The 11,678-nt window shown below is 47.5% G+C and overlaps 2 protein-coding genes across 12 annotated transcripts in view; one reads left to right on the top strand and one right to left on the bottom strand.

Annotated features, from left to right (window-relative positions):
* gpatch1 (G patch domain containing 1) overlaps positions 1 to 8,910 on the top strand; it is a 13,685-nt gene extending 4,775 nt beyond the window's left edge. Inside the window, exons 5-20 of one of the 10 annotated variants that reach the window (XM_086191676.1) lie at positions 606 to 703; positions 802 to 857; positions 1,025 to 1,282; positions 1,349 to 1,508; positions 2,200 to 2,279; positions 2,351 to 2,576; positions 2,689 to 2,988; positions 3,104 to 3,282; positions 3,380 to 3,507; positions 5,385 to 5,473; positions 5,707 to 5,876; positions 6,121 to 6,370; positions 6,924 to 6,992; positions 7,230 to 7,339; positions 7,416 to 7,546; positions 8,781 to 8,910. In XM_086191676.1, the coding sequence (XP_086047802.1) occupies positions 606 to 703; positions 802 to 857; positions 1,025 to 1,282; positions 1,349 to 1,508; positions 2,200 to 2,279; positions 2,351 to 2,576; positions 2,689 to 2,988; positions 3,104 to 3,282; positions 3,380 to 3,507; positions 5,385 to 5,473; positions 5,707 to 5,876; positions 6,121 to 6,370; positions 6,924 to 6,992; positions 7,230 to 7,339; positions 7,416 to 7,546; positions 8,781 to 8,814 (2,338 nt within the window). In that variant the 3' untranslated portion in view covers positions 8,815 to 8,910. Of the gene's footprint in view, positions 1 to 605; positions 704 to 801; positions 858 to 1,024; positions 1,509 to 2,199; positions 2,280 to 2,350; positions 2,577 to 2,688; positions 2,989 to 3,103; positions 3,283 to 3,379; positions 3,508 to 5,384; positions 5,474 to 5,706; positions 5,877 to 6,120; positions 6,378 to 6,464; positions 6,612 to 6,870; positions 6,993 to 7,229; positions 7,340 to 7,415; positions 7,547 to 8,780 lie in introns of those variants that run through there. The other 9 variants (XM_086191685.1, XR_015110946.1, XR_015110945.1 and 6 more) reach the window with 9 other exon arrangements.
* The window catches only part of wdr59 (WD repeat domain 59), a 16,970-nt gene continuing 13,430 nt past the window's right edge, over positions 8,139 to 11,678 (bottom strand). For both annotated transcript variants that reach the window (XM_086191629.1, XM_086191637.1), the window contains 5 exons: positions 11,411 to 11,561; positions 10,771 to 10,852; positions 10,530 to 10,650; positions 9,949 to 10,091; positions 8,139 to 9,878 (listed from right to left, as the gene is read on the bottom strand). In XM_086191629.1, the coding sequence (XP_086047755.1) occupies positions 9,643 to 9,878; positions 9,949 to 10,091; positions 10,530 to 10,650; positions 10,771 to 10,852; positions 11,411 to 11,561 (733 nt within the window). In that variant the 3' untranslated portion in view covers positions 8,139 to 9,642. The remainder of the gene's footprint in view (positions 9,879 to 9,948; positions 10,092 to 10,529; positions 10,651 to 10,770; positions 10,853 to 11,410; positions 11,562 to 11,678) is intronic.

Below are 11,678 nucleotides of genomic sequence, written 5' to 3'. Positions count from 1 at the left end.
AAAGTGAGCTCCTCCTCAGGGTTGGAGCTGGAGGCACCGCGCGATGCCTGGGGGGAGCAGCTGGGTGACAGAGACTTACTGCAGTCAGCCAAACGCTCTGGTCCTACGCAGGAAGCGGTGGCGGCCGGCTCTCCTCCAACTAATTCCCTTCTAGCTACTTGCAGGAGACAACCGGTCTCCCCTAGTCACACAAGACACAGGACATGAAGTCTGATGGAGTCAAGTGTATTTGAGCTGTTGAGTCCAGCAGATGTCTCTCCCACACTTTGGTGAAAGGGCATCCCTTCTCCTGGGGCGCCGTGCCGCCCAGTGGATGCAGAAGACTCCAGTCTAGAGCTGCACTGGTTCATTTTAGCATGTCCACTCAGTCAGTCAGACCTCTGCTGTTGTAGGGTTGCTGCCTTTGACATAAAGCCACAGAAATTGGCATTGTGTCTGGTGTGAACAGAGCATTCTGGAATAAATCAGTTTCAATGCGCATTGGTTGTGTTCAAAGGTAAATGGTGACTGACGAGCGTGTTGCAGATTTCAAAGTTTTAAAAATCTGGAAACATTTTGGAACAGTTACAGTGTTGTGAATCGTCCTCGTTGCTTCTGTCTGTCAGGACGTCTATGGGGGTCGAGCTTCTGAGGAGGATGGGCTGGAAGGAAGGTCAGGGAGTTGGGCCTCGTGTGAAGAGGAGAGCTCACCACCAGCAGACTGGTACATCTCTGGTTCACGTATCTTCAGAGCAGCACAATCGTTGTTTCGACCAGCTGACAGGAAGTATCCTTCATGCTATGGCTTGTCTCTGTTGACAGATGGAGGACCAGTCTACGGCTGCACGCTGCCCCCTACTGGCTCAGAGGTCTCAGAGGTGAGTGACTTTGCTGATGTCTTTTAAACACAGGGACAATTAGTCACCAGCATAATCTGGTGCAGTTCCAGCATCAGTGCGTGAAGACATATTTCTCCTGGAGATCAAAGTGTTTGTTGGACTGTAATGGATCACAAACGATTCCTGGTTCTCTCTCTGCTCGGCAGCTTGATGACGATGATGCTGATGATGAAGAATTCGCTCCAGAGAATGTGACCTTTGCCCCAAAGGATGTTACGCCAGTGGACTTCAGCCCCAGGCTGGGGGTCCAGGGTCTGGGGTACCGGGGTCTGGACCCAAGCCTGGCTCTGCAGGGCCGAGGAGCCCCTGAACACATTGACCTGTTCAACCCTCAGTCCGACTTGAGAAGTCGTCTTTTTGGAGACACAAAGAGGGGCTTGCGGAGGGGGGGCGTCGCTGGACAGGTGAGTGTCTGGATGGCCATGTTCATGAAAAAAGACTTAATGCTGCCCGTGATCTTTGACCTACAGGCCTTCGGGGTTGGGGCACTGGAAGATGATGACGAAGACGTGTACCATCGAGACTCTATGTCCAGATATGACACAGTGCTGGGAGGGGAGGAGCCAGGAGACGGCCTTTACGGCTGGACAGCGCCACAACAGTACAAAGTAAAAAGCGGTAAGAAGGGAGGTATGGAAGTACTGAGGACGGTGCAGAGTCCATCCATCTATTCATCCATCCCTCCGTCCATCCATTCATCCATCCATCCATCCATTCAACCATCCCTCCATCTATTCATCCATCCATCCCTCCATCCATCCATCCATCATCCATCCATCCATCATCCCTCCATCCCTCCATCTTCCCCCTCTCCTCCTGTTCAGGGTGGTGGGGGTGGAGCCTATCCCAGCAGCCTTCCCCCTGGACAGGTCACCTGTCCATGGCAGGGCCAACACATAGAGACAGACAACCATTGGCTCTCCCAGCCACGCCTACGGTCAATTTAGAGTCTGGATTAACCTGGTCCCTCTTGATGTCTTTGGACTGTGGAGGAAGCCGATGACATTCGTGGGCAGCAATGCTCGTTGTGTGAAGGGACTGTAAGTCAACACTCTTATCTGACGCCCTTCAGGATGAGTGGAAATTTTAAAACTTGATGGTCAGTGTTTGCGGTCCTGGAGAGTCCTGGAAAGTTTGTAGATGGATTGAATATGAAGATGATGCTCGTTGCCTTGATGGATTATATTCAGGTAGTCTGAGTCAGGGATGAAGGGTTAACCGTCTCAGGGTGAACAGACACAGCTGATGTCATCATGACATCTCTCTAACTGTGAATTTTGGATCTGCTAAGCATCTTTGTTTTTCTGTTTTCTTGTTTCAGCCGGAAGTAAAGATGCATCGTATGTTGGTAAAATCCTGGAGGGCTTCACTCTGGCTCAGAAACCAGCTGAAGAGAAAATGGTGTGCAGCGTCTCTGAAGCTCTGCCTCCGCCTTGGTGTTGTGAGTCACTCACGTCCCACTCTCTCCATAGATCTTCCCTCCACCCTTGCTACCCAGCAACTACCGCCCAGTCCATCATTTCTGCCCTTCAGTCCACGTTTCGCATCTGTCTGGGGTCAGTCCTGCGCTGGCTGAGGCTCTGAGGACTTCCAGAGGTCACATGGTCCCTGAGCAGCTGCAACCAGTCGGCCGCGGAGGACGTCACCAGCTGGCCTCAGACCAAAGGAGGGCGCTGCTGGGCGAGGAGTCGCTGCAGGGTACACAAATATGATAATATGTGATGGGGGCACCCCCTGGAGGATTTGTTACATATGACATCCTAATGGATGCCACACTGTTTCTCTGTCCTCCTCCTGTGTTCCTCCTCAGGTCCCAGGTCAGTCATGGAGCTTCTCAGGCCTGAAGACAGAGAGCGACTGCTCAGCCTTCGCGCCACTTCTGGCCCGCTCTCCAACAAACCCACCATCCCAAAATCCCATGATGCCCTGCAGCCAGTGGGGGCATCGCCTCTGAGCGGCACTGCCCCCTTAGGCCTGCAGCAGCAACAAGAGGCTCTGGAAGCATGGCGAGGTCAGACGTCCTCACAGACCTTCAGGCCATTTGAGAAGAACCCCAGCAAGCAGGCACGCTATGAGCTCTACCTGAACCGCCTTCAGCAGGGAGACACAGGTGGGCATGGCTACATGTGTCATCATGACAGGTGGGCATGGCTACATGTCTCATCATGACATGTAGGCAGCCACCACCTGCAGGCAACTGAAAAAAACTTGTGTGTGTTCCTCAGATGCCCTGGAGCAGAGTCTGGACTGTGGGATGACGGAGTGGGAGCGCAGCAGGGAGAGGGAGGAGTTTGTCCGAGCCTCCATCTTGTACCGGCCCACATCCTCTTTGCTGTCGTCCCGCTTCACAAGGGCCAAACACGAGGAGGACGATGACAGCGTGGAGGTGTGCCGTGATGAAGAGGTGGGACAGCCAGGACACAGCACTACCGTCACACAAACTCATGCACAACTGTCTTAGCTGGTGACTGAATCAGGGGGACACTTGTCTCTGTCGTCAGGGTGATGTGGACAACAAACAAGCCGCCGTCAAGATGAAGATGTTTGGAAAACTGACCCGAGAAACGTTTGAGTGGCACCCAGAGAAAGTGCTCTGCAAGAGGTTCAATGTGCCCGACCCCTACCCCGGGTACTAGCACAACCACTATTACCTATTACCATATGTTTATATCCATCCATCCATCCATTTTCTACCGCTTAGGCCGTTAAGGGTCGTGGAGGGGGGATACGTTTGGATTCATACACATTTACATTTCATTGACTGAAAGGAGGTGGAAAAATATTACAGATGCCTTTTGTCATTTCACAAAATAATCGTAATCGAAAATCTGATTTTGAGGGAAGAAAATCAGGACTTAATTTTGGGCAAAATCGAACAGCCCTTATACACGTTTGGATTCATACATGGTAGTGTTCATACACGTTTGGATTCATACACGTTAGTGTTCATACACGTTAGTGTTCATACACGTTTGTGTTCATACACGTTAGTGTTCATACACGTTTGGATTCATACACGTTTGGATTCATACACGTTAGTGTTCATACACGTTTGGATTCATACACGTTTGGATTCATACACGTTAGTGTTCATACACGTTTGGATTCATACACGTTAGTGTTCATACACGTTTGGATTCATACACGTTTGGATTCATACACATTTGGATTCATACACGTTAGTGTTCATACACGTTTGGATTCATACACATTTGGATTCATACACGTTAGTGTTCATACACGTTTGGATTCATACACATTTGGATTCATACACGTTAGTGTTCATACACGTTTGGATTCATACACGTTAGTGTTCATACACGTTTGGATTCATACACGTTAGTGTTCATACACGTTAGTGTTCATACACATTTGGATTCATACACGTTAGTGTTCATACACGTTTGGATTCATACACGTTTGGATTCATACACGTTTGGATTCATACACGTTAGTGTTCATACACGTTAGGGTTCATACACGTTTGGATTCATACACGTTAGTGTTCATACACGTTTGGATTCATACACGTTAGTGTTCATACACGTTTGGATTCATACACGTTTGGATTCATACACGTTAGTGTTCATACACGTTTGGATTCATACACGTTAGTGTTCATACACGTTAGGGTTCATACACGTTTGGGTTCATACACGTTAGGGTTCATACACGTTTGGGTTCATACACGTTAGTGTTCATACACGTTTGGGTTCATACACGTTTGGATTCATACACGTTAGTGTTCATACACGTTTGGATTCATACACGTTTGTGTTCATACACGTTTGGATTCATACACGTTAGTGTTCATACACGTTTGGATTCATACACGTTTGTGTTCATACACGTTTGGATTCATACACGTTAGTGTTCATACACGTTTGGATTCATACACGTTTGGATTCATACACGTTAGTGTTCATACACGTTTGGATTCATACACGTTTGGATTCATACACGTTAGTGTTCATACACGTTTGGGTTCATACACGTTTGGGTTCATACACGTTTGGATTCATACACGTTAGTGTTCATACACGTTTGGATTCATACACGTTTGGATTCATACACGTTAGTGTTCATACACGTTTGGATTCATACACGTTAGTGTTCATACACGTTAGGGTTCATACACGTTTGGATTCATACACGTTAGTGTTCATACACGTTAGGGTTCATACACGTTTGGGTTCATACACGTTAGTGTTCATACACGTTTGGGTTCATACACGTTTGGATTCATACACGTTTGTGTTCATACACGTTTGGATTCATACACGTTAGTGTTCATACACGTTTGGATTCATACACGTTTGTGTTCATACACGTTTGGATTCATACACGTTAGTGTTCATACACGTTTGGATTCATACACGTTTGGATTCATACACGTTAGTGTTCATACACGTTTGGATTCATACACGTTAGTGTTCATACACGTTTGGATTCATACACGTTTGGATTCATAGACGTTTGTGTTCATACACGTTTGGGTTCACTCAGGTCTGGGACGGTGGGCCTGCTCAAGGTCAGACGGGACAGGTTTTCAGTCTTCAACTTCCTGACAGTGACGGAGCATCGCGATGCATCAGGTACCTTGACTGGCCTCAAGAACCAAACCAGGCCTGACCGGCGAGTTGGGCCAATGGATCACGTCTACTGATGACACCACTCTTCATCTACTGAACCTACTTTCAGTTGAATGACAAACAATAACCTTTCTTCATAATGGTCTGAAATCTATGAATGTATTTTGAACGTGATAGAAGAATGAATCTTTAATGATCTACTTGGTAACAGCACTTCTCCATCTCCTCCTCCTCAGCTCTTCTGAAGCCTGCAGAGTCCAGCCGGAAGTCAAGGTGGGATGTTTCAGACCGGAAAGATGAGAAGAAGAAGAACGACCTGTCTGAGACTGAACTGGACCGGACGTCCTCAGCTGCTTTACCCGCCACCACCAGGACCGACAAGCAAATGCCAGACAGCAGAACTGAGGTAACGGGTCTAAAGGAGGGGGGACTCGGGGGTCCTCAGCTGAAACCAACCTCTGAATAAACAGAAATGTTGTTTTCTTGTCATTGTAGAACGAATCCAGCAGTTTCTTCTTTTTTAAACTTTTGCTATTTACCTCAAAAGTAAAAGCAACAAGCCTCAGTGGCCTTGAGTTCATGTCTCCAGACAGAGGAAACTGGTCTACAAGTCTCACTCTGAGTGGAACAATTTGTCTCTGTTTTCAAAGGATCAGTCAAGCTCAGACAGGAAGGAAGAAGAGGAGGAGGTGGAAGAGGAGGAGAGGAGGCCACCCATGGATCTTTTCAGGGCCATCTTCGCCAGCTCATCCGATGAGAAGTCCTCCTCTTCTTCAGACACAGACAGCGAGGAGGACGCGAAGAAGGGTGAAGGAGGAGTCGACTTAAAGCCACCGAACCTCTTCAACTTCACGTCCTCCTCTGTCACCTCCTCGACTCCTGCAAGAAGCCAGCAGATCGGTGAGAGGTGATTCATCCTCAGTCGCCTCATGGTCGGAGCAGTCAGACGACTCATGCATACAAACAACTGAGTCACGTGTTTTTGTCAGCGCAGCCCTGGACGCCGGCAAAGATGCAGATGAATGATCGTGAAATCAGTGACTGACCGAGCGTCTGTCCCCTCAGTCAGAGCCAGTGAGCTGGACTCCAACAGATTCTCCCTCGCTTGAAGAATGTGGTTGTCACAAAAATACATTTAAAGGTGCAAGAGAACAGTTTGACGAAAAAGATTAAAAAAACCAAACATCCACAGAACTTGAAGAAGGTGCAGAGTTTAAGTCTAAATTTACCAGAAAAAATAGTATAGTGGTGAATCACTTGTTATTATTATTATTATGGTCTGGTTGATGGTCAGGTGATCAGCCGGTTTCTCCAAAAATGTTTTGAGCAGAAAACCCATGATGAGAGCCGTGGGAGTCAATCAGGGCAGCTGACTCATACATGCTGTTGAAATATTGCAGAGTCATGGTAAGCTATTGTCCAGCCAACTGCAACGTCTTCCTTCCTGTCACAGTGGCCGATTGTTCTCAGATGGCGGTGCAAGAAGAGGCAGAGTTTGGTCCAAAGCTGCCGCCTTCGCCGGGTGAGTGGACACAAACATCAGATTTATCTTCTCAAAGTCAAATAACCAAAACGAAATTGTACACAAGTGAAAAAACAACAAAGCTGACAATGAATCTTTTCTTGTTCCTGGCGTTCTCTCTCTTTACTTCCCGTGCAGAAACGATTCTGTTCTGTTTTCTTGTTTGCAGCCAATTAAGATGAGAACAGAGACGCAGCCTCAGGTGTCTAATGACTCTTCCTGTTGTTCCCTGTTCAGCCAGAGGCGGTGCCAACTCCATCTGCTCGCCCAGCGAGGAAAAGCAACCCAGCAGGCGGAGCAAAGACAAGAAACACAAGAAGCAGCACAAACACAAGAAGGATAAGAAGGTAGAAACATGGCGGCTCGTGGAGCTCTTCTTCTTCATCTTCCTTTCTGATGATGTCATATGAATTTGTTTCCCAGAAGAAGAAACACAAGAAACACAAACACAAAGTGAAGCAGCAGAAGAAGTCCAAGAAGGAGGGGGCGGACAGCAGCTCGCCAGACAGTGACTGCGAAGCTGGGCTTGTGACGGCGGAGGAGCTGCTGAAGAGGTCAGACCTCCAGAGTAGCGTCATTGAATCAGAAGTATTACGGCGGGTTAGTCTGACCTGAACTGGTTTAACCTCTGACTGACAGTTCCAGAACAGCTGATCTGAGTTCAGCAGCTCTGCCCTGAAGCGCGTGAACCACCACTATAACAAGTCCACATTCATGGAGCCCCAATGCTCCGAGTCACCATGGCAACAGCTAACAAAGAGCTCAACCTCAAGTACATAGAGAGACCCCATGTAGAGCCCAACATACATGTAGACAGGCGCTGCACACGGAGCACATACATGTTTTTTTATATATATATATATATATATATATTTATATATTTTTAATATATATATATTTATATATATATATTTTTATATATATTTATATTTTTTATATATATATTTATATTTTATATATATATATTTATATATTTTTAATATATATATATTTATATATATATATTTTTATATATATTTATATTTTTTATATATATATTTATATTTTATATATATATATTTATATATTTTTTATATATATATTTTTTATATATATATTTATATATATTTTTTTATATATATTAACAACAACACTAACAACAATAACTAATAATAATAACAATTTTTATTTCAAGGTCGCTGTACAGAGCACATTTTTAGAGACAACACATTGAAAATCATCAAAACGACAGAAAGCGGCAGAGGTTTGAACGGTTGAGCTTTGAGTGGAGACACTCGGCTCGCGTCCGGAGACGAACAGAGCTCACCTGAGTTCTGAATTCTGTGACCCTTTTTTCCTATTTTTACTTTCTTCACCAAACAGAGTGCTGGTCGCCATCTCAGTTGTCACCTGTGTGCCTCGACAACACACTGACGGTTCAGCTGAGGGTTGGATGAAAAAAATCTAAATGAAACCACGATGTCTTTCATTGTTACCCCCCATCCTTCAGCGTGAGCCTAATATTTAGTAACGCTTAAAAATCCCAGGTGAACACCAGCGGAACGTTAAGTTTCCTAATCGACAGACTTTGATTCAGACGGTAAAACTCTGCCAGAATAACTGAATGCATGAAGCCAGCGCTCCCCTTCAGTCATTCAGACTCTGTTACCACGGTAACTGACTCAGGTGCTTCTTCTCCCTGAAACAGAAACTTAGACTCCCTCATGGCAGCGTGACACACTCAGACTCCCACTACCCCCTCCTGAATCAGACTCTGGTGGTTATTTCCTTGTTTTTTTTTTGTTCCAGACTGAAGAACATCCAGTCACAGGAGACCTGGTGAAAAGGGGCGTGTCCTCTGTGAGGACAACGGCGCTTCACTTTAGACGATGAATCAGATACTGTTGTTGTTTTAAGGAATAAAATGTTGATGACAGTGTTGCTGTTTACTGATGTCATGTTTCTGGTGAAGCCAGCAGCAGCTCTTCATCAGCGATGCTGGTTTCGAGGCGGCGCCATCGGCCGCTCATGCATCAGTGCTGCATTAAGAGCACCAGGGATTACAGAAGGAATGCGCTAACATCCATTGGTCAGGGGCCAACGCTGACTGTGACCCTGAGCGAGATCGAAACTTTGAATGCCGTGTGGTGGGTTGATGAATACACAGATCAGGAAGTTATCGATATTTTCTTCATGTAGGAGGAGTCTTTATAGTGAAGTAGTGGGAGCTCCGCCTCCTTGTCTTCCTTCCTTAAATGTTATGAGTAGTAAGGTGTATGTAAACCCCCCCCTCTGTAAATGTTAACTAGTAGACACCATAAAGACAAGACACGTCGGCCCGCTGCTTTTATTGAACGATAGCGCCGCACTGGTCACATGACACAAAAGGAATGTTGCTGTAGCCCAGACACAGAACCGACAGCGATGGCGCCATAGCTAAATTCCTACCTCTGTTACCGACAGTTTGAGCTCAATACTTCACTTCTAGCTTTTGAATTGAAGCTTTATTGATACACAGGAAAGCGGCGTCCAGTGAAGCTTTAACTGAAACCAAAACACAAAATCCTGAGGATCAATGACGTCTCTCTGAGGACTCCCAGGGGTCCCTGGACCTCACTTTGAGAACCCTTGCCAACCATCCACAGAGGACCATGTGATGAAACTCTCCAGGTCAGAAGGTGCTCTGCAGCAGACAGTGGCAGCCACAGCCGGCGGGACACTCGTCCTGCTGGCGGAACCAGTCCATCATGTGACTGGTGTGTCCTCCGTGTCCACAACTCAAGCAGAAGTTGGAGGAGCCGCGGACGGCCACATGACACACAGCGCACTGGAAGGTGAGACGCTTGCAGACGGCGCACTGCGTCCCTCGAGCCTGACTGCGACAGTGGCAGCAGTACACGCCAAATTCTGCAATGAGAAACCGCGTCAGCAGCGGAGGGACACCAGTGTGCTCACACAGGAAGTCATGTGAACGTACCGATGCCTTTGTGAGGTTCTGGTGCGCAGGACACGAACTTGAGCACATCGGCTCGCTTCTCCCTCAGACCCCAGCGGTACAAGATTTCTCCGTAACACTTCTTAAAGTCATCAAACTGCAGCGTGTTGGCAGGGTCCAGCAGTCTGTGGGACAGGAAGTGACATCAGAGCCCCAAATGTCCAATCAGACAGCCAAACAAATTCATCCCTCTCATACTCTTCTGGTGGTCATCCATGACAACGCCATCATCAAGGCACGTAGGACCTATAAACTTTCACTTTGATGAAAACATCAAGGAGCTTCACTTCACCAACGAGGACTGTTGCTAAACAGACGCTGGTTCTTATTTGTGTGAGGGCATCAAAACGTCCTGATGAGCTCAAACAGCTTTAGTTGCTTTGGTTCAAGCCGAAGATTTATGACATGAAGCACGTCAACAACCAACTCCTAGCTAGCAGCATGTCAGCGGTGTGGCTAACACGCGGCGTGTTAGGGTTTGCAGGTCACATTGGCCGGCAGCTTTAATTTATATTACTCACAATGGCGCCCTCTTCAGTTAAAGAGTGGAAGCATTGCCTTACCTCTTGTTCATGTCGTGCTGCTCCCGCTCTCGTTCCCGTGGATCTGTGTTACCCTGGTTGCCATAGCGATAGTCGTCCGGAGAGGACTCACCCCAGGGGTTGGCGTGCTCAGAGTCTCGACCTGAGGACAACAACAGATGGTCGGCGTGGGTGGTGGAGGCAATGAAAACATCCTGATAAACTCTGTGTGAGGTGTAGTGTGTTGGCGATGTGGTGGTTGCCATGGCAGCATGGAGCTCACATGTGTTCCAGGTGCTGGTGCTGATGGACTCGGAGGTGCTGGAGCAGGAGCCCGAGGTGACGGAGCTGGAGGTGAAGCTGGGCTGAGACAGTAGAACATGACATCACGCCAACAGAAGAGAGTCCTGCTGGTGCCCACCCGGGGGAGGGGGGGCAGTAATAGTGTGAAGGATGATGTCAGAACGCCAACTTTGAGGAACGCCATTGAGCCAGCAATTAAGATGTATTAGAGTCCATCAGTGTTTCTGTCAGCTGATGGTTGGAAGGAAAAGACAACCGGTGGCGAGTCACATCGAAACTGTCGGCTAACAAACAAGTTGACCTGGAAGTTTGGATGAAGGCGGGAACATTCAAGGAAACGTCCCAGCTGATTGGATGAACCATCTGCTGTCACGCCAACAATCACCAGCTCTGATGTCACTGAAAAGTGATGCTAAACTCTGATTGGTCCCAACATCTGTTAACAGATTCCCACCTGGTGAGGTCGAACACTACGCCCACCTACGTTAATAATCCATGAACTGCTGATTGTTAATCCTTCCCAGAGTGTGGTGCCGACGGAGCGCCCCCTTGAGGAGCCAACATAAAACCGCACGATCACATATTGATACAGACGTTTCACTTGTCCTGTCAGCACTTACGTAGCGTAAGTGGTGGGGCGTGAACACGGTGGAGCGCGACTGATGGTGTCCGTACAGGGAGTAGCAGTCTGGAGGCGGAGCCTGAGCTCTGAAGACGCTGGACAGCATGGCGAGAGTCTGGACGTCGCTCATCTGACTGTAGTGATCCAAACTGTACAAGAGGGGGAGACATCGTGCTGCATTTATAGCAGCATGGATAGTCCAGTCCCCAAAGTCCAGCCCCCACAGTCCAGCCCCCATAGTCTAGTCCCTGATAGTCCAGCCCCCA

This window comes from Aulostomus chinensis, chromosome 2 (assembly GCF_037954235.1).
Source record: "Aulostomus chinensis isolate RoL2024-O1b breed Wild chromosome 2, RoL_Achi_v1.0, whole genome shotgun sequence".
Classification (NCBI taxonomy): Eukaryota; Metazoa; Chordata; class Actinopteri; order Syngnathiformes; family Aulostomidae; genus Aulostomus; species Aulostomus chinensis.
Note: the sequence above shows the minus strand (reverse complement) of the source record. Positions and strands in the feature narration are given on the sequence as shown.